This window comes from Malaya genurostris, chromosome 3, assembly GCF_030247185.1.
Source record: "Malaya genurostris strain Urasoe2022 chromosome 3, Malgen_1.1, whole genome shotgun sequence".
Classification (NCBI taxonomy): domain Eukaryota; kingdom Metazoa; phylum Arthropoda; class Insecta; order Diptera; family Culicidae; genus Malaya; species Malaya genurostris.
This window is the reverse complement of record NC_080572.1, coordinates 156417661-156441476: the sequence shown is the minus strand read 5'-3', so window position 1 is coordinate 156441476 and position 23816 is coordinate 156417661. Positions and strand designations below refer to the sequence as shown.

General features: G+C 35.9%; 1 protein-coding gene across 2 annotated transcripts in view; it reads right to left on the bottom strand.

The window, feature by feature from the left end:
* LOC131435088 (josephin-like protein) overlaps nt 1-20428 on the bottom strand; it is a 61768-nt gene extending 41340 nt beyond the window's left edge. The window contains exons 1-5 of one of the 2 annotated variants that reach the window (XM_058602598.1): nt 20161-20428; nt 19593-20010; nt 19419-19499; nt 19285-19363; nt 18721-18813 (exon numbers count right to left, since the gene is read on the bottom strand). In XM_058602598.1, the coding sequence (XP_058458581.1) occupies nt 18721-18813; nt 19285-19363; nt 19419-19497 (251 nt within the window). In that variant the 5' untranslated portion in view covers nt 19498-19499; nt 19593-20010; nt 20161-20428. The remainder of the gene's footprint in view (nt 1-18720; nt 18814-19284; nt 19364-19418; nt 19500-19592; nt 20011-20160) is intronic. The other variant, XM_058602599.1, reaches the window with a different exon arrangement.
* Between the last annotated feature and the right edge of the window lie 3388 nt (nt 20429-23816).

The following is a 23816-nucleotide window of genomic DNA, read 5'->3' as shown; positions in this document are numbered from 1 at the left end:
GACTAGATGTGAATACATACAGAGGAAGCAGAGAGTTATGGAAAATTCTCAAACAGTTGATCAAGCCTACACATAGTGCATCGAAAAGCATAACTTTTGATGGTATAGAAGAACACACAGAACAAATTATATCTGAAAAGTTCAACAGTTATTTCATAAATAGTGTTCAGCAGATCAATCAAAGTATTGAATTGGTAGGTGAACCTGTTGAAATAACACAGCCGATGAATAACTATTGTAGACTTGATGAATTTCAACCAATCACTTTTGAACAATTGAAAAATATTTGTTTTAATTTGGGAAAATCGACGGGTATTGACAATGTTAACTCAAAAGTGATACAGGATTGCTTTCATGTTATCGGACACGATCTACTGGATTTGGTAAATGAATCGTTGAACACGGGGCACGTGCCAAAGGTGTGGAAAGAATCTCTGGTGGTTCCTATCCCTAAGGTTACTGGAACGGATAAAGCCGAGGAGTACCGTCCCATTAACATGTTGCACACGCTGGAAAAAATTCTGGAACTTGTTGTTAAAGATCAGCTGATTAACTATTTGAACTCTAACAGTTTGCTAATACCGGAACAATCGGGATATCGTAAGGGTCAATCTTGTGAGACCGCTTTGAACCTAGTGTTGGCAAAATGGAAGGAGAAAATCGAAGCCAAAGAGAGTATTTTTGCTGTGTTCTTGGATCTGAAGAGAGCCTTTGAAACAATTTCAAGACCTTTATTGTTGCAGACATTACACCGTTTTGGCATCGGGGGAATGGCACATGAATGGTTTGAAAACTATTTATGTGGTAGATCTCAAAAGACTGTTTTTAACGATGTAGTGTCTAGTTCCCTCGGTAATTCACTTGGTGTGCCTCAGGGAAGTGTGTTAGGTCCTATTCTATTTATTATGTATATTAATGATATGAAGCGAGTCTTACGTTTCTGTGATATAAATTTGTTTGCTGATGATACTGTTCTGTTCATTACGGCTAAAGATTTCAATGAAGCTGTTGCACATTTGAACGAGGATCTAAGTTCGCTGGTTCGATGGTTAAAATTTAAGCAACTGAAACTAAACGTCGCGAAAACTAAATATATGGTTATTTCTTCTGTTAGCACAGGTCATGACGCCAATGTGGAAATTGATGGTGAAACTATTGATCGCGTTAGAGAAATGAAGTATCTTGGAGTCATAATTGATGAAAAGTTAACATTCAAATCTCATATCAATAACGTCATCAAGAAGATTGCCAAAAAGTATGGTGTATTATGTCGTTTGAAAAATGACTTAACGACCCATAGTAAGATTCTTTTGTATAAAACAGTCATTTCACCACACATTGACTTTTGCCCATCCATTCTGTTTCTTGCTAATAACACACAAATCTTGAGATTACAGCGACTGCAAAATAAGATCATGCGATTAATTCTAAAATGTAGTAGATATACCTCCTCAGATTTTCTACTGAACGCATTACAATGGCTTTCAGTGAAACAGAGAATTTACTACTTAACCATGATATTCATTTTCAAAATCTTAAATGGTATGTTGCCTCGATATTTGTGTGATCGAATTGAAAGAGGAACTGATCTGCATAGGTACAATACTAGAAACGCATCTGATGCTAGAACACCAAGCTTTCTGTTAGCCAGATCGCAAAACTCATTATTGTACAGGGGAATAAGTTTTTTCAATTCGATGCCAAGAGAAATCAAACGCGCGACGGCATTGGTGGAGTTCAAAAAGTTATGTATTTCACACATAAAGTCCGCTTTGTAAGCAAATATTTAGTTAGTTAGTTCAAATTTTTTTAGATTTTTTATTTTTTTACGTATTACGAAGATTGTATTTTCTTTTTCTTTTTGTTTATATATATTATTGTGAGACGTATTAAGTTACTATGTTCGGTATGATGATGATGGATTTTTAGTTTGTTTGAGAGTTGAAAATAATGAGCAGTCTACAAACGTTTGAGCCTCGCGCGCGAAACAGGTAGTGACTATTTGGAAAGCGAACAGGACTGGCCGAAGAGCCTTAGCATTCAGTGTGTTAAGTTTGCTCTTGACCTTGATCGCAAGGTTTGATTAATAATTTAAGGAATAGATTCGGGAAACTAATTGGGATCGACAGTTGTTGATGGAATTGGGCTTGGCTCTGCTCATCCGCAGTCTCGTTACTCCATCGTAGCTGATGTGTGTAGCGATGAACTGGTCCGGCGGGAAGGGCCAGGTGAATTACTGTCTGATACTGGTAAAGATATCGGGTTCGATTCCTGATGTGATCAAGGATCTTCCCGGGTTGGAAATTTTCTTGATTAACCCTGGATAGTAAATCCGAAATATTTGAATGTTATTTTGTGGTCAGTCGTTCTTTTGAAGAAGAATCAATACCTGCTAGATTAATCAGATCGTTTTCTTTTGTTTACTGGTTAAGATATGTGCAAAAATATTAATTATCATTTAGATAACTCGTTCTGCTCACACCTTTGTAGGGGTATGAGGTGGGACCATCATCATCATTATCATCATCATCGTTCTTTACGACAGAGGAACAGAGACAACAGCAACAGGGTAGATTTAATTTAATTGAATTTTTTTATTTTTCTTATAACTGATATTTTTACTATACATAAGTTTTCATTTTTTGGTTGGTAAACGACTGGACAATGCGCAATTCAGGCCCCAATGTGGTTCTTAGCCTCTTGTCCAGTAACTCCTATCTCTACCTCCCCGCGTTGCCGGCTGGGGTACGAGTAACCATAGGAAAGATCGGGTAACCAACCCCGGTGGGACCTTGGTCGTATGCTGACAGGGAAGGGGGGAGATTTGAGAGGAGTAGATTCTACCGCAGGAATGGATGGATGGAGTGGTATGTCCCGTATACAAAAAGGGCGATAAGCTAGATTGTTGCAATAACCGCGCAATCACATTGCTGAACGCCGCCTACAAGGTACTCTCTCAAATCCTTTGCCGTTGTCTATCACCAATAGCTAAGAAATTCGTAGGGCCAAGCGGGATTCGCGATAAGACAAGTACTCCAGAAGTGTCGTGAATACAACGTACCCACGCATCACCTATTCATTGTCTTCAAAGCGGCATACGACACAATCGATCGAGAACAGCTATGGCAGATCATGCACGAATACGGTTTGCCGGATAAACTGACGCGATTGGACAAAGCAACGATGGATAGAGTGATGTGCTACGTCCGAGTATCTGGGACGCTCTCGAGTCCCTTCGAATCTCGTAGAGGGCTACGGTAAGACCGTACAACTTTTTGGCTTCGCTGACGATATTAATATTGTAACACGTAACCTTGAGAAGATGACGGAAACCTACATCGGACTGAAAGCTGAAGCTAGGCGTATCGGACTGGCCATAAATGCGTCGAAAACAAAATACATGAGAGGAAGAGGCTCCAGAGAAGAAACACTGCGCCTCCTACCAGGAATATTGATACTCGGTGACGATATCGAGGTAATTGACGAGTTTGTGTATTTGGGCTCACTGGTGACCGCCGACAATGACACCAGCAGAGAAATTAAGAGACGTATTTTGGCAGGGAATCGTGCGTACTTTGGACTTAGAAAAACCCTTCGATCGAGAAAAGTACGCCACCGCACGAAATTGACCATCTACAAAACGCTCATTAGGCCGGTTGTTCTCTATGGCCACGAGACCTGGACTATGTTGGCAGAGGACCAACGTGCCCTCAGTGTTTTCGAATGAAAGGTACTGAGGACCATCTATGGCGGAGTGCAGATGGAAGACGGAACGAGGAGACGGCGTATGAATCACGAATTGCAACAGCTGCTAGGAGAACCACCTATCGTACGGACAGCTAAAATCGGACGTCTACGATGGACTGGGCATGTCTTAAGGATGTCGGACGACAGACTAGTGAAAATAGTTCTTGAATCTAATCCGACTGGTACAAGAAGAAGAGGAGCGCAGCGAGCAAGGTGGATCGATCAAGTGGAGGGTGATTTCAGAAGCGCCCGTGCCTTGAGTAGCTGGCGACGAGCAGCCATGGATCGAGTTATGTGGAGACGTATTCTTGATACAGCAAATGATACCCCAGGCCTATAGCTGTTAGGTAAGGTAAGTAAGTTTCCATTTTTATATTATTAATTTACAAAAAAAGACTGTTAATGTAATGGATGATCTCATGGAAGATCATTCGATTCCGCTTCCGGATACTAGTAAGATCTTAAATACTCCAAGAGCAAAACATTATCCAGAGGGTACCACTAGGCCATGGATAGTCTATTTTCGAAAAAAGAAAGGTATTACATTCGATGCGAATTACAAAAGATTTGACATCAAATTTTTCTGAAGTTGTAGAAATCTCTAGTTTTTTCCGTTTATGGGCTACTCTGGACGAGGGGGGTGGTTACAACGATCCGCACTTTCCATACCGGACGAACTGTGTCCAAACGAACACTAGTAACGAAGGAGGAAACCGGTTGAACTACAGGTAGAACTCTGTTGGCAGCAGCCGTTAAAACGTATAGTCGTGCTGCATATGAGAGCCCTAGTGCTGAGCCAAGCTGGTGAAGGAAACAACAAAGGGCGTTTCCCAAGCTCTACCCAGACCACAATATACAGCCACAAGTGCTGAGCAGGAGAGTGCAAAGGCACATCGAAGAGGAGAGTGCAAAGGCACATAGAAGCAGGAGAGTGCAAAGGCACACCGGTGCGAAGGCACTTCGGTGCAGAAGCATATCGGTGCGGAGCACAAGGAAGAAGGAGACAAGGCAACTCGATCTTTCCACTGCCATACAACACGCAGGTATACACCAGTGACCTGCGCTGGTTACAGCTGGCGAAGACAAAAGAGAATCGGAAATCGTGTGGTGCTGGATGTCAGGTAGCAGTAGCATCACATCGTATTCTATCGCTACAGTTAGCTTCAGCGTTGTATCAACGTCCAGATACATCCAACAAGAACATCTAGAGCAACGAGGATCTACACGGCAGTGCAACGGAGATAGACAACAATATCAAGGTAGAAGTTTTTTCTTTTCCTTTTGATTGAGTCCTGTGTAGTGTTGGTTTCATTTTTTATTTTAAAGTTTGATTCAAAATTTTATGTAATGGATGAATCCATTAATTTGATTCAAAAGCCTAGCATGAATCCTATACCCCCCGAACGAAAAAATATCAGGAGAGCTCTTCTGGGCCTTGGATAGTCTTTTTTAGACGTAAATCAAAGCCATTAAACATTTTACAAATTTTTAAAGGTTTGACATCACGATTCTCCTCAATCAAAGAGATCATAAAAGTGAATAACGATAAAATTCGTGTTGTTGTAAATAATTTGAAACACGCAAATGATATTGTCTCTTCGGAACATTTCACTAGAGAGTATAAAGTTTACATACCCTTCAAAGATGTCGAAATTGACGGTGTTGTTACCGAAGCGAGTCTTTCGGTAAATGATTTACTCAAGCATGGTGTTGTCGTTTCAAGAACTCTATGCTTAAGGGTGTGAAAATACTGGAGTGCAAACAACTGTACTCAGTAGTTCATGAAAAGGGGAAAAAAAGTTTATCGCCCATCAGACTCGTTTCGAGTGACATTTGCCGGGTCTGCGTAGCCGTCCCATGTCTATGTCGATCAAATTCGCCTCCCTGTTCGGCTTTTTGTTCCAAATGTAATGAATTGTACGAACTGCAAAAAATTCGGCCACACAGCTACTTACTGTAGTAATAAACCAAAATGTATTAAGTGTGAAGGGCCTTATAAAGATAATTATTGCAACAAGGAAATTGAAAAATGTATTTATTGTGGGGATAGCCCTCATGATGATATTTCAGTATGCACTTCATTTAAAGTGCACAAAGACAAAATTAAGCTTTCTTTAAAAGCACATATGCAGAAATGCTTCAAACGGTCATTGATGTCCCCCCTTTGGAAACCGAAAACGGGTTTTCAAATCTAGAGGAACCAGAGGACTCTGACTCAGACGAAAATAGTGAAAGTAATTCCATTATCACTACCCAAGGGTCAGTTAAGAGAAAGAAGTCTTCCTCCAAATTACCAAAAAAGACATCTAAAATTTCATCTTAAAAAAAAGATCCCCGTGTTAAACAAAAAAAGTCAAAACCAAAGACTCCTGGTTTGTCAAATTCACAAACCAATCCAGGATCTAGCACAGAAAAAGATAATAATCCTGTGGGCTCCATTTCACAGCCACCAACAGGATTACTGAAGTTTTCGGAAATTGTAGAATGGATTTTCTCAGCATTCAATATATCTGAACCCTTAAAGACCCTCATAATGGCATTCCTTCCAATAGCTAGAACCTTTTTGAAGCAGTTATCAACTCAATGGCCAATTGTCTCAGGTTTTGTATCTTTTGATGGATAATTTATCACCCGCCGCAAATGATACAATCACTGTCCTGCAGTGGAATTGTCGAAGCATCATGCCAAAACTTGATTCATTTAAAATAATATTACATAGTCAAAAATGTGATGTATTTGCTTTATGCGAAACATGGCTTACATCAAACATAGCCTTAAATTTTAATGACTTTAACATTATACGTCTCGATAGAGACTCTCCGTATGGTGGAGTGCTTTTGGGAATTAAGAAATGCTATTCCTTTTATAGATTAAACATCCCTTCAACTTCTAGTATAGAAGTAGTTGCTTGTCAAATAAACATTAAAGGAAAGGACATATGCATTGCTTCGGTATATATTCCTCCAAGAGCTCAAGTCGGACAACGACAGCTTAATGAAATTGTCGAAGCCCTTCCTGCTCCACGATTGATTCTGTGGGATTTAAATTCGCACGGTATTATGTGGGGTTCCGTTTACAATGATAACAGATCATCTTTAATACAAACACATATGGGTAGCATGACACGGATCCCAAGACCTCCTGCACGCCCAAGTGCATTAGATCTATCTCTTTGCTCAACATCAATTCGACTAGATTGCACCTGGAAAATATTGCCTGATTTACAGAGTATATCATTTACCAATCATCATCTCAATTAGCAGTAGCAATTGCATTGCTACTTCAGCTAACAGATCGGGCGCCACTAGAATTAAATCCATACCATTTTCAGTTAGTACCAACCTTCAAAAGATACGTGTATAAATTTGACAGACGATGAACGCAGTGGACGTCCAAAAGAGGCTGTTACCGATGAAAACGTGAAAAAAATCCACAAAATGATTTTCAATGACCGTAAAGTAAAGTTGATCGAGATAGCTGACACCCTAAAGATATCAAAAAACGTGTTGGACATATTGTTCACGAATATTTGGATATGAGAAAGCTTTGTGCAAAATGGGTGCCGCGTGAGCTCACAATCGATCAAAAACAACAACGAATTGATGATTCTGAGCAGTGTTTGGAGCTGTTATATCGAAATAAAACCGATTTTTTTTCGTCGATATATAACAATGGACGAAACATGGCTCCATCACTTCACTCCGGAGTCCAATCGACAGTCAGCTGAGTGGACTGCACGCGATGAACCGAACCCAAAGCGTGGAAAGACTCAACAATCGGCCGGTAAGGTTATGGCGTCTGTATTTTGGGATTCGCAAGGTATAATTTCCATCGACTACCTTGAAAAGGGAAAAACCATCAACAGTGACTATTATATAGCGTTATTAGAGCGTTTGAAGGACGAAATTTTAAAAAAACGGCCTCATTTGAAGAAGAAAAAAGTTTTGTTTCATCAAGACAATGCACCGTGTCACAAGTCGATGAAAACCATGCTGAAATTGAACGAATTGGGCTTCGAATTGCTCCCTCATTCACCGTATTCTCCAGATTTGGCCCCCAGAGACTTTTTCCTGTTCTCAGACCTCAAGAGAATGCTCGCTGGTAAAAAATTTAGAAGCAATGAAGAGGTAATCGCTGAAACTGAGGCCTATTTTGAGGCAAAGGACAAATCGTACTACAAAAATCGTATCGAAAAGTTGGAAGATCGCTATAGTCGCTGTACCGCCTCTGATGGCAATTATGTTTAATAATAAAAACGAATTTTGGCAAAAAAGGTGTGTTTCTATTAAACGATTCGAACTTATCAGCCGAACTGTTAGTATTTTATATGATTTGACAAAAAATATCGACTGGATTAAATACCAAAGTAGTATCTCTAGTATTTTGAATTCAATGGAAGAGCTCCCTCCACTTGAAGAATATGACTTCCTCGTTTGTTCGATTCTGGAGGACGCAGAACAATCCCAAACTAAACGCTTTCCTGGGCCAACGACTAACAGAAGGCCTCCCAACCCCTAGTGGGGCAAAGAGTGCTCAGAGGCTAAACTCGCAAAACAAAATGCTTGCAAGACGTTTCTAAAACGGGGAGGAGGAACTCCTCAGAATTTTGAAAAACTTATGGTTTTAGAAACCAAGTACAAGAGCATACTTCGAGCCAAAAAATGTAGCTATTGGAGACATTTTGTCGAAGGTTTGTCAAGAGAAACCTCAATGAGCACTCTTTGGAATACGGCCAGACGAATGAGGAATCGTAACGTGGGCAATGAGAGTGATGAATACTCGAACCGATGGATATTTGACTTTGCTAGGAAAGTTTGCCCAGATTCTGTTCCTACGCAGAGCATTATTCGAGAATCTCCTCCAAATAATGGTTTTATTAATAACCCATTTTCAATGATGGAATTTGCTATAGCACTCTTGTCTTGTAACAATAACGCTCCTGGGTTGGACAGAATTAAATTCAACTTGGTGAAGAATCTGCCCGACCTCGCAAAAAGACGTTTGTTGGAATTGTTCAACAAGTTTCTTGAGCAAAATATTGTTCCACCTGACTGGAGGCAAGTGAAAGTTATCGCCATTCCAAAGCCGGGGAAACCAGCTTCCAATCACAACTCATATAGACCCATTGCGATGTTGTCCTGCATCAGAAAATTGTTCGAAAAAATTATTCTACGACGTCTCGACACTTGGGTCGAGACGAACGGTTTGTTGTCAGATACTCAGTTTGACTTCCGTAGAAATACAGGGACGAATGATTGCCTTGCATTACTTTCGTCTGACATCCAAATTGCCTTCGCTCAAAAGCAACAAATGGCATCTGTATTTTTAGACATTAAAGGAGCGTTTGATTCAGTTTCCATTGATGTTCTTTCAGACAAGCTCCACTAATATGGACTCCCAGCGGTTATAAATAATTATTTGCACAACATTTTGTCAGAGAAACGCATGCATCTTTCACATGGCGATTTGGCAACATTCAGAATTAGCTACATGGGTCTCTCGCAAGGCTCATGCCTCAGTCCGCTCATTTATAATTTTTACGTGAATGACATTGACAGCTGTCTAGTAACCCCCTGCACACTAAGACAATTGGCAGATGATGGTGTAGTTTCAGTTACTGGACCCCAAGCTATTGATCTGCAAAAACCATTGCAAGATACCTTAGATAATTTGTCCGTTTGGCCTGTTCATCTGGGTATCGAATTCTCTGCGGAGAAAACGGAGCTGGTCGTTTTTTCAAGAAAGCATGATCCCGCGCAGCTTCAGCTTCATATGATGGGAAGAATGATCCAACTGGTTTTGACTTATAAATACCTTGGGGTGTGGTTTGATTCCAAATGCACGTGGGGAGGACACATTAGGTTTCTGATAACAAAATGCCAACAAAGAGTAAATTTTCTTCGAACAATAACAGGATCTTGGTGGGGTGCTCATCCGCAAGATCTAATAAAATTGTATCAAACAACGATACTTTCAGTGATGGAATATGGATGCGTTTGTTTTCGTTCCGCTGCAAACTCTCATATTATCAAACTTGAGCGAATTCAGTACCGTTGTTTGCGAATTGCCTTAGGCTGCATGCATTCGACACATACAATGAGTCTTGAAATTCTGGCGGGAGTTTTTCCATTAGTCTGGGTCCCGGCTCATTGCTCCATTCCTGGCAATGAAAGAGCCGATATTTTAGCCAAACGTGGTGCTATGAAGGGTGAAATTTATGAGAGACCGATTGCTTTCAACGAATTCTATAGCTCGCCTCGCCAAAGAACACCTGCCAGCTGGCAAGCTTCTTAGGATAAAGATGATCTGGGTCGGTGGATGCACTCAATTATTCCTAAAATATCGACAAAGGCATGGTTCAAGGGGCTGAGTAGGGATTTCATACGTGTGATGTCCAGACTCATGTCCAATCACTACACGTTAGACGCACATCTCCTTCGAATTGGGCTCTCCGAGACTAATCATTGTGCTTGTGGCGAAGGTTATCGGGATATTGATCATGTCGTTTGGACATGCGTGGACCCAAAGTAGACTGTCCAATGTGCCAGTTCGAGACATTCTTGCTTGTCGTGACCTTCCATACATGAAACTTATTTATCATTTCATAAAGAAAATTGGAGTTTCAATTTAATAAAGGCCCCTTTTAGGACTTAGTTCTGATTCCAGCTGCGTCCATGAGTTCAACCAATAGCTAAATTAGAATAGAAATTATGTAATGATACAAACAAACTCGAAACAGTTTATGAAATTATAAACAAAATGTCTGAAAATAACAGCTTATTTTATAATTTATAAAAGTAAATCGTTTGGTTCAAATAATATTTCCGAGTAGATTTCATAATTAATGACGAGTTACCTAAGATGATATTTAAGTAATAAGAGGAATATGTTTTAATAAATTCAAATCGTTGTGACTATGTTAGAATTAAATTAGGATAAGAATTTTTATGTAAAAGTAATGCTACGACGAAGAAAAACTTATGTAAACTGCCTTAAGAAATAAACGTATTTATGAAAAAAACTGCTTCTGTCTTAAATGTCCTCGTCGATGAGACTTTGGAAAATTTCGCTTTATATCCGCTTCGGTCTTGGCCCTGCTTTCCTATATAGTATTTTATGTCTGAAGCGGTACTAACGATTATTACTTTAAAGTTCCTAAATAGATGTAGATATGTTTGGTCTACTAACACTATCCATTGTAATCTGCTCTGATTGTTTCTATCTTTGTCGAAGTTGCGTTACATTTCCTTTTCCCCATTGCATCGCTTTTTTGACTATGCCGGAGAAACCTGTTAATATCTCAATGTGATAATTTATCAAAAAATAAAAAAAATAATAATAGTGACAATCAGAACAATAATAACAACAATTATATTTATAATAATACAATAACAACAACAATAATAATAATGATAATAATAAAAGTAATAATAAAAATAGAAATATTGTGACTTACCAAAAGTTAATATGTCATCAAATGAGTTATTACATGAAAATACCAATTTTTCGTCGTTTTACTGGGGCTCTTGATTTGTTTTCAATTTCCTTTTGGTATTCCTGTGGCACCCTAGGATTTTCCACTCCATATCGTTTTTGTCTATAATCTTTTATTTTGATAGTTTAAAATAAAATAAAATCAGGTGTTAGTAAGTGTTGAAAATTACCAAATGATATCGAAACACTTTTGGTACCAGGTTTGAAGATAAAAGATAATTTTATTCGAATTCAATTCGTCAAGTCTCTAAATACTAACGAAGTACATTATCGATATATAATTCATTTCATGCATTATATTAACACTGCCCTACTTATGATATAATGTACACCGTCCTACTTGACATTAATATTTACCCTATATTAATGTGTTTACATGCAGCGTGTAAATCTACCCAAAGACGAATGTCACATTGAAGCTTTCACTATATAGCATTCATAACATAGTTTCGTCACAGGTGATAATTGTATAGAGCTTTCATTGAATGTCAAATTGTATGTTTACTATCGAATGCTGTGCAATCATTTATATTGCTTCGCATTGTATATTTTAACAGTAAGCTTGTTAAATTATATAATGTAAGGATGCGCATTTAACACTAGATCGCCCAGGAAAGTCACAATATGTAAACAATGGAAGGATTGCTTTAAATTCTGTGAACTTTTCTAATTCTTTATTTAACGATATATGCACTTAGGCACACTGCACTAGCTTTTATTTATTCTGTCACAGTTTATATTATTGACTTTCTCTCTTTCAATCATTTTGACTGCTTTTGAGCAATTTTGGTTTAAACTAAGTTTTGGGCCTTCTAGTGTTGAGTACGCATCCAGGAAACAAGAACTACATGTATTTCGTGAAGAAATACTAGGTGTGATTGGATGAAATGGTCTACGTGAACCGTTCTCTTCCAGAAACACACATCTCACACTCTTAGTTAGAAGGTGGCATCTATGTCCAAGTTGGAGAAATCTAAGTACATTCAAACCTTTCCCGATTTGAGAGTGTATTTACACCTGATTAATCAGTTTCGCCGTCATTGCAATTTGTAAACATTACCGATACCGAGCCGGATCGGAAAAGTTTGAAAGTTCCTAAACGGTTCATAAGATATCAATTTACTCCTATTCCTGATAACAATAGTCCTCCTTTTAGAATTAAATTCACCAAGTTCAGGACGAATATGATATATTAATATTCATTCCAACTGGATCAAAATAATTCAAATTGGTGACCAATTCCAGGCATAAGAATGCTCGAAACCACCTAATGACCTATTGTCAATTTCAAGCATTATTAGTCCTAATAATACTAATAATAATAATAATAATAATACAGACTAATCTATATATATATATATATATATATATATATATATATATATATATATATATATATATATATATATATATATATATATATATATATATATATATATATATATATATATATATATATATATATATATATATATATATATATATATATATATATATATATATATATATATATATATATATATATATATATATATATATATATATATATATATATATATATATATATATACAGGGTGATTTTTTAAGAGCTTGAGAACTTTTTTAAACAATAAAACGCATAAAATTTGCAAAATCTCATCGGTTCTTTATTTTAAACGTTAGATTGGTACATGACATTTACTTTTTGAAGATAATTTCATTTAAATGTTGACCGCGGCTGCGTCTTAGGTGGTCCATTCGGAAAGTCCAATTTTGGGCAACTTTTTCGAGCATTTCGGCCGGAATAGCCCGAATTTCTTCGGAAATGTTGTCTTCCAAAGCTGGAATAGTTACTGGCTTATTTCTGTAGACTTTAGACTTGACGTAGCCCCACAAAAAATAGTCTAAAGGCGTCAAATCGCATGATCTTGGTGGCCAACTTACCGGTCCATTTCTTGAGATGAATTGTTCTCCAATTACGGTCCAATGATTCCACCAGCGTACAAACCACACCAAACAGTGCATTTTTCGGGATGCATGGGCAGTTCTTGAACGGCTTCTGGTTGCTCTTCACTCCAAATGCGGCAATTTTGCTTATTTACGTAGCCATTCAACCAGAAATGAGCCTCATCGCTGAACAAAATTTGTCGATAAAAAAGCGGATTTTCCGAATGGACCACCTAAGACGCAGCCGCGGTCAACATTTAAATGAAATTATCTTCAAAAAGTAAATGTCATGTACCAATCTAACGTTTAAAATAAAGAACCGATGAGATTTTGCAAATTTTATGCGTTTTATTGTTTAAAAAAGTTCTCAAGCTCTTAAAAAATCACCCTGTATATATATATATATATATATATATATATATATATATATATATATATATATATATATATATATATATATATATATATATATATATATATATATATATATATATATATATATATATATATATATATATATATATATATATATATATATATATATATATATATATATATATATATATATATATATATATATATATATATATATATATATAAATTAAATACCGATTAACATGTATATATAGCAACCCTATTTCGCATGGCATATTTTCACAGGACCCCATACTCGTATAAAGATGTGTTCAACATCCACTTTCGCTTTCGCATTGCCGTTCGTAATTGAATGTGTTAGTGACGGTACAAATTATTTTAATTTTCATGTTGATGAATCTTTTGGTAGGAAATATTGAAATCTGAGATGGTTCTCGTGTGTCTTGTTTCGGTAGCAGTTGCTCAGAAAATGGTATGAAAGCGACAAAATTCAACTAGTTCTTTATAGGATGATCTTTAGCACTGAAAAAAGCTTTGAATGGGCCTTGTTAGACTTTTTGGCTGCCCCGGTTTTCGGTGTCATCGTGACTCGTGCGTTCAGAGTAGCTGCTTTAACTTAAATGACACTATTTCTCAAATCACATTTCATTTTATACCTGATACTTGCAGAGGCGTACGGACAGCCCCTTTTCCAAAATTCCTTTTCCTGTTCACAGAACGGGAAACGGTGAGACGACATAAAAGAGAGAGTTAGTAGAGCGGCAGCCAGTAATACTGAATTGACTGTCACGCACACAGAAGGAACCGTGAAGGGCTCGAACCGTGCTGGTCTGCAGTTCCCACTGGGCAGAATCTATCCGGAAGGGAAACTACGCCGAGCGTGTCGGTGCCGGTGCACCGATCTATCTGGTGGCAGTGGTCGAGTACCTGGCTGCTGAAGTGTTGGAATTGGCCGGTAACGCTGCCCGTGACAACAAGAAAACGAAAATCATCCCTCGCCATCTGCAGCTGGCCATCCGTAACGACGAGGAGTTGAAATATGGTCGCCTTTTCAGAACGACCATATCACTGTGATAAAGAAATTTATAAGATTACTTTAAGTTCAGCCAGTTCTGATACGCCTGGAAAGTAGAATGCGCAAATCAAGTGGAAACCTTTGTTGATCATATTGATCTGTATACGTGGCAACTCTGTTTCGCACGGCATATTTGTATACTAGTATAAAGATGTGTTCAACATCATCACTTTCGCATTCGCATTGCCGTTCGTAATTGAATGTGTTAGTGACGGTGCAAATTATTTTAAGTTCTATATTGATGAATCTTTTGGTAGAAAATATTGAGATCTGAGATGGTTCACGTGTGTGTCTTGTTTCGGCAACAGTTGCTCAGAAAATGGTAGGAAAGCGCCAAAATTCAACTAGTTCTTTATGATAATCTTTAGCACTGAAAAGTGCTTTGAATGGTCTGAAAAGCACTCTGAAAATTACTTTGAATGGGCCTCGTGCTGACGGTGTCTCGTACGTTCGGAGTAGCTGCTTTAACTTAAATGACGCTATTTCTCACATCACATTTCATTTTATACCTGTTACTGGCAGCGGTGTACGGACAGCCCCTTTTCCTGTTCGCAGAACGGGAAACACTGAGACGACAGGTCCTCGATGTTGCTCTCGTGTGTCTTGTTTCGGGAACAGCGGCTCAGCAAATGGTAGGAAAAATGATCCACTCAGTTTTTATATGGATGCTCTTGTATAGATGCAGACATCTCGCGTTCTGATTGGCTGGTGCTGTCATAGGTTAAATCAAACATGTTTTTCAATAGTGTACTATTGAAAAACTTCAATGTTGTTGCAATACACGTTCAAGTTGAAAATTTTCGATTCTATTGGTAGTTAGATAGTATAGCATGATGGGTAAATCGATGCCTTTCACGCTGTTCACCTGGGTTCGATTCCCAATCCCGCACATAGGGTCAGAAAACTTTTCTAGTCCGAAGAGGCGAATGAACACAATGTTTAAAACCTCTAGAATCAAAACAAAAAAAGAACAACGGAAACCAAACTGTCAAACCAGAAATGAAATAAAAAACCATTTCCTCAACGGAACGTTCGGTGTGTTAGATCACGTTGGGGATCTCGTTATTATTATAGAAAGTTGAATTTGAATTGTTTAAATCAAGATTTGCGCATGTTACATTGAACTTTATAAATTGGTGTACAGAGGTAAATTACAAACACTGAGGTCTCTTTTTTACGCGGGGGATACGTACCGCGTAAACAAAAACCGTTTAAATCCGCGTAAAAATGCGTAAAATAAGACCCCAGTGTATTACATTAATGTCTAACAACGGCAAAAATTCTATCAGGTGAAATTGAAGGTTTGGTTCAGTAAATCGCACAAATCCTCGCTTCAAGTGAACTTATCAGGTATACTGAAACCCACTAAACGTAAAAAGCCAAAAGAAATGGTAGCGCGTATGCACGGAATGCATAAGAACGCAGGTTCGAGTCCTGTCTCTGAGCGTATCTTTTTCCAAAAATTCATCTTTCCTGTTATTTTTTCTTTCACTTGGCTTCTCCAATATATATTTCCGCTCAGTTATTGCAAAAACTGAACTTAGTCATGGCGGCTTTACGTCAAACTAAAAATTAATAAATCGTTAAAAACAATTGCGGTTTGATTTTCCGTAACAATCTGCTTGTGGTAGGAAAGAGCAGACAATCAATACAATCTTCATAGGGGTCTGTCGCTGACGATGTCCAGCCAGCGAATGGCACCATTAAGAAGGTGACAAGCAGCGTTGCCAGGTTGCCAAATTTGTCTGGCAAATGCCAGATTTTCCTCGTTTCGCCAGACACTCAAACTAACCAGATCTTTTGCCAGATTTTCCAAATTTTCCCAGACTTTCCCAGATTTAGTCAGATGTTACTACTAGATCTTTACGGTTTTGGCCTCTATACGATAGGTGGGGAGACCTTTTTTTTTTCTTTTTGCTCACTCAAAATGAAGCTCGGCAAAAATTCCCTTGTATATAGTACACCCAGACAAATCCAGATAAATATTTGAGTTTGGCAGATTTTTGAAAAAATAAAAAACAAACCTGGCAACTCTGGTGACAAGCGATTATAAATACACTCTCCTACTCAATAGCGGCCCTTACACGATCATTAAAAGTGTCATTACTAAAAAGTAATGACACTTTTAATGATCGTGTAAGGTCTGCGAGTTCAGTAATGACACGAGTAATGATGGAATTCCGAATTTTCCATCATTACCAACATTATTTCTTCTTCTTATTTTTTTTGTGGAAGTGCTGAATATCGTCATTTGTATTCAGAGATGCCAGATATTTTCATAGAAAATCTGTATTCTTTATATAAAATATCTGTAATAATCTGTATTCAGTAATAAAATGAAATTCTTACAACAAAATGATGATAAAAGATGTTATTCCAATAGATTGTCAGTCAATTCAACGACGAAGTTTCATAGTTTTTTTTTATCCACAATTGAATTGCAATTCCATATATTTATCTAGTTTGAAATTGATGACTTTATAATTTTACATGGAATTTAAACGCCCAATATGCAACGTCAAGTCGGTGTTGGTAGTGAGACCTTTTTTTTTGTTCACCAAATTGATTTTGATCTGCTATTATGGTACGGGCAACTGGCACAGATTTTCACAGACATGTTTTTTGCTTGATCAAAGATTTTTGTAAAAATGACCTGGCATCCCTGCTCTTTAGAACTGCACGTGAAAAAAAAAATGTGGAAATGACCAACCTTAGCGTTTCAATGGCAAATAAAATTTATTTTCAGCTAAACGAAGATAAAGAATATTGCTAATATTCTTTAATTGCTGAGGGAAAGTTATTCTGGTTACAAGCCCCGTGCTGGAATAGTTACAAATACTCATCATTAATAATGAACGTGTAAGGCTAAAAAGTAATGATGTGCAGTAATGCAGTAATGACGAGCGTTTGGGCAGAAGTGTCATTACTTAGTAATGACCAGGGATGTCAGGTTCACAGATTAATCTGTGTTTCACAGATTTTGATTTTTGTGCACAGATTTTAAAACTGACACAGATTTTCACAGATTTCTGAAAATGATCACAGATTTTCACAGATTCTTGAATAAATCACAGATTTTCACAGATTTTGGAAAAGAGTACAGTTTAGCAACAAAAAGTACCGAGTGGTTGAGGGAAAAGGTCCAGAGTGAGGCGGTAGTGAGACCTTTTTTTTTTTTTTTGCTCACTAAACTGAATTCGATGTGCTGAAAGAGTACGGAAAATGGGTGGTGAGGGTACGGAAAACGGTCACAGATTTTCACAGACAGGTTTTTGGTTTCAACACAGATTTTAGAAAAAATGACCTGGCATCTCTGGTAATGACACTTTTAATGATCGTGTAAGGTCCGCTAATGCTTGATCCGAGATATATATATATATATATATATATATATATATATATATATATATATATATATATATATATATATATATATATATATATATATATATATATATATATATATATATATATATATATATATATATATATATATATATATATATATATATATATATATATATATATATATATATATATATATATATATATATATATATATATATATATATATATATATATATATATATATATATATATATATATATATATATATATATATATATATATATATATATATATATATATATATATATATATATATATATATATATATATATATATATATATATATATATATATATATATATATATATATATATATATATATATATATATATATATATATATATATATATATATATATATATATATATATATATATATATATATATATATATATAAAGATATAGATATATATATATACATATATATATATATATATATATATATATATATATATATATATATATATATATATATATATATATATATATATATATATATATATATATATATATATATATATATATATATATATATATATATATATATATATATATATATATATATATATATATATATATATATATATATATATATATATATATATATATATATATATATATATATATATATATATATATATATATATATGTTAAGTTACACTACATTCATGAATGTATAAGAAATTATTAACATACTTTCGTTTATCAAACCATATAGCTTCACAATCTTTCATGTGTAGTGCTGAAATGATGACGTTTATGTCGTAATTTCCAAGTCCGAGAATCGATCTGAAAAAAAGGGAGTTGTTTTGTATTTTTATATACATTTGTAACTATACGATATTATTTCAACATACAATTTAGTTGCAAAGCAAAATCTTGGTATTTCATTCTTTTTATGAATTTTGACCTTCTGTTTCATCAAATCACTTTGCAACCAATTCCTAGAATCACAAACACTAAGAATATTTCCAGGTCGGGGCTCGAACATACGACAACTGGTAAGACCAGTGTCCTTTGTATAGAACCGCCAACAAACAAAACACAAAAGTCCGCCAAATAAAGGTATATAATAAATAAAGTAAACATATAATAAATAATGCAATCATTATCAGCTGAATAGATATAAAATAAATAATACATTAATTCATGAATGATTAAACCACACTAAAAGCAAACAATTTTTGAAAGTTGAATGATGTTGAGAATCACATCATAAGTAAGATACAGTTATATTGAATTTTTTTTAGATCGCCTTACTTGTGAGGATTTATGTAGTCGTCTGGGGCTAAACCTCGGCATATTTCATCGAGCTGCATTTTATTATAGCATTCTCTATCTGGAAAATGAAACATACTGTTCTAATCGGGTAAGTCTACGTTCTTTAAAATTACCTTGAAATAGATTATTAAGAGCATGAAGTGCGCATAGTTCTTTAACTTGTTTTTCATGATATACAGCGAAAGCACCCATTTCTGGAGTAAAACAAAATTTAGTTGAACATTTAATCGATATCAGATATTTGAAGTATATTTGCCACTCTTGATTACGTGCATGTGTAACAATACCTTGTAACTGCGTCAGAGAGCAATTTGCGAACACTCATTGAATAGATTTGCGAATTATGTTATTTAAATGTTTTTAGAACATCTTTTAACAGTCATGTATTTATTACAATTTCCATTCCAGTCACGATGTAGAATTAACACTGGTGGTCAGACAACAAATTCACAGATTATTCTGTAAAACCACAGATTTTTGTGCCTATTTTGTCACACAGATTATGTGCCACACAATGCAGATGTTATCAAACGGATTTCGAGATTTTAAGGAACATTTCAAAATAAGAGCAAATTTTCAAAATGTTTTTCACATATTTTTACAGATTATGATCTAAGACAAGACCTGACAACTGGCTTCTTATTCTTCCTTCCGAATCATCCTTCGCATCATTTTGGCCCTGTGGGATAAATACCAACGTATCGGCTACAGTGTAGCCATTTTAGACTCGGGTTTTGATTAGCAATAAACATGTAAAATGTTTTGGTGAATGCATTTTTTATTATATATTAATGCTTAAAAACAATTAATTGAGCTTTGTTGAATGCATAACCAAATCCATTGTTGACGTATTACCGGATCTTTTGGAAACCGGGAAAAATTCAAGTTTGGATAGAATTGCTCAGTGCAGTGTAGAACACAACAGTTCATTCTTCTCGTAAAACTAAACACACTTTCGAGTTTACACTAATTTAACAAATCTTTTTTGGTTACACTTTAATTCACTAAAAAGAAAAACGGCTTGATGCTGATTTTAATTACACAATGCTGCCATTATAAACATTTATTATTTGTTTGAGATTGAAAAAAGTGAGACATTCTCTGAAAATTTTCATTTTCATTGGTGAGCTAAAATTATACACTGAAATGAAAATCTTATTTATAATCATTAGATATGTCATATGAATCATATAATATAATTATAGAAGTTAAATGGAAACTTATAATCTTTATTTAATGTGTACGTTAAATCTAAATAGACGTTACCACAATGAAAGTTATAAGAATATCCCATATGGAAATCCGATGAAACCTAACTCGTTACATAATTTATATTCATTGGGTATGTCTTATGAATCGTACGCAGATGGTATTTCACAAAATACATATGACAACTTATGACCTTTAATGGAACTCTACATAAAATCTAAATTATGTTCAATAAATTTTATATCTTCATAATCTTTATGATATTGATAAAAATACCATATACAAGTTATGCGAAAACTCGATAAAACTTTGTGACCTGTTATTCTCTGGTCACTCACAATGTAGTTCCTTTGGTCACTGAGTCCAGCTTGTATATATTTTTCAAATATTGTATATTTTTGCTTATTTCATTGTCAGTAAATGTCTAAATAGAATTTGAACGTCAATCGCGTTTCTACTCCGTGTTTACACGTTTGAGTCACGTTTAAGTTCTACTTAATAGCAAAGGTTGGTGTAAAGAGTAGGGTTTTGTTCAATTATTTATTCTATTTATTTATTTATTTATTTATCTATATATTTATTTATTCATTTACATTTATTTACTACATATTCATTATTAAATTATATATATTATATTCATAAAACCGATAAAACCGCGGAAAACCCTTAAGCAGCAGCTAGTATTTTTCAGACCCGGAAGAGTGAAGATCGCAGCAGCGAGTCACAGGCAAGAAGCAAAGACCCCATATTAACAAGATATCCAGCTCTCAAATTTCCGGAACAAATTATTGGCAACATTCTTTTTTGTTAGCATGGCGCCCTCAGGCGAGTCCGCATCGAATCTCGTACATAGAAGCAGGGAAGAAAATGTTAAATTCGTGCGCACCAAAATAGCAGCACTTCGCATCCATACAATTGACATGATGTGTTGAATGTAATGCCGTGCGATGGCGTTGCTGAACTGAAGATTGATTTCGCTCTGAAGATTGATTGAGCTGACAGGGTCTGCCGAAAGCATTGTTGCATTGTTGCAAATTAATACAGCAACGATAAACAAACAAGTTTGTTCTGCACCGTAGCTAGCATAAAGCGTTGCCAGAAACGATCTCCTTTCACATTTTCACACTATCGCAACGAAAGAGAGATATTTGCTAGGCTTACTTGTTCATGCAGTGAACCAAACATTGACGATTCGTTTATATGGGACTTAGGGGCAGAGATGCCAGATGTTTTCATAGAAAATCTGTATTGTTTTGCATAAAAAATCTGTATTTATCTGTATTCACTAAAAAAATAAAACTTCTACCATAAAATAATGCTAAAAGATGTTATTTCAATAGATTATGATTAAATAATAACAGATTTAATAAGCATGCATTCTTCATATCTTCGTAAGTCATTGCCGCGCTCACAATTCATCGACGAAATTAAATAGTTTGAAAATGTCGGCTTCATAAGTTGACTTGGAATCCAACGCCCAATATTCAACGTCAAGTCAAGTCATACAACTCTCAAACTCACAAAGTTTCATGATGCCATGACTTTGGGGTGTGGTTTGATTCCAAATGCACGTGGGGAGGACACATTAGGTTTCTGATAACAAAATGCCAACAAAGAGTAAATTTTCTTCGAACAATAACAGGATCTTGGTGGGGTGCTCATCCGGAAGATCTAATAAAATTGTATCAGACAACGATACTTTCAGTGATGGAATATGGATGCGTTTGCTTTCGTTCCGCTGCAAACTCTCATATTATCAAATTAGAGCGAATTCAATATCGTTGTTTGCGAATTGCTTTAGGGTGCATGCATTCGACACATACAATGAGCCTTGAAGTTCTGGCGGGAGTTCTTCCATTGAAAGATCGTTTTTGGGAGCTTTCATCGCGACTGCTAATAAGATGTGAGGTACTGAATCCCCTGGTTATTAATAACTTCGAAAGGCTAGTTGAGCTTCAATCTCAAACAAGATTCATGACAGTATATTTTAACCATATGTCACAGGAAATCAACCCTTCAAGATATATTCCTATCCGTGTCAGCCTCCTAAATGTCCCTGACTCAACTTTATTTTTCGACACATCCATGCAGCGCGAAGTACGTGGAATCCCGGAACACCTACGCTCGATGGAAATCCCAAAAATATTCACAAGTAAGTTCAGGCATATTGACTCTGAGAAAATATTTTACACGGACGGATCACGAATTGAAGAGGCTACTGGGTTTGGTATATTCAACAATAATGTTTCGGTCTCATTTAAGCTTCAAGAACCTGCATCTGTTTATATAGCAGAGTTAGCAGCAGTTCATTATAGTTTGAGTGTAATCGTCACATTATCTCCAAACCATTATTTTCTTTTCACAGATAGTCTGAGTGCAATTGAAGCTATTCGCTCAAACGCTGCTTGCCAAAATGAACCTTTTTCCTTGGGCAAAATAAAACAGTGCCTGAACGTCATATTGAATAATAATTATCAAATCACAATAGTTTGGGTTCCGGCTCATTGCTCCATTCCAGGCAATGAAAGAGCCGATAGTTTAGCCAAACGTGGTGCTATTAAGGCTGAGATTTATGAGAGACCGATTGCTTTCAACGAATTCTATAGCGCGTCTCGCCAAAGAACACTTGCCAGCTGGCAAGCTTCTTGGGATAAAGATGATCTGGGTCGGTGGATGCACTCAATTATTCCTAAAATATCGACAAAGGCATGGTTCAGGGGACTGGATGTGAGTAGAGATTTCATTCGTGTGATGTCCAGACTCATGTCCAATCACTACACGTTAGATGCACATCTCCTTCGAATTGGACCTTCCGAGACTAATCATTGTGCTTGCGGCGAAGGTTACTGTGAGTTTTCCCTTATTAAGAGTCTGGAATCACCCAGCCAAGCTGAGACAATTTGTTAATGCGTGTTACCTGTTCAAGCGACCAAAGAAGAAAGAGGACGAGTTAGTTCGTTGATCGCTTACTACGATTAAATAATAATAAGCGTGGTATCGTCATGGATACAAACAACACATTACCATGGGTACAAACATCACACTACCTCGTGTTATTTCCAGGGGTGTATTGTTGTGACTAGTTTGCTTCCAACGAATGTCTAGATATATTTAGGAAGGTATTCACAACCCCACATCTCCCTACCTCTCCGCAAAAGAATTTTTTTATAATATTGTTATATTTTATTTTTATTTTCATTAATTGTTGTTTTTTTTTAATTTTTTTTTAATATTTTTTTAGTGATTAATTAATTATATGTATATGTATAAGTATTTGTATTATTATAATATCACACATAACA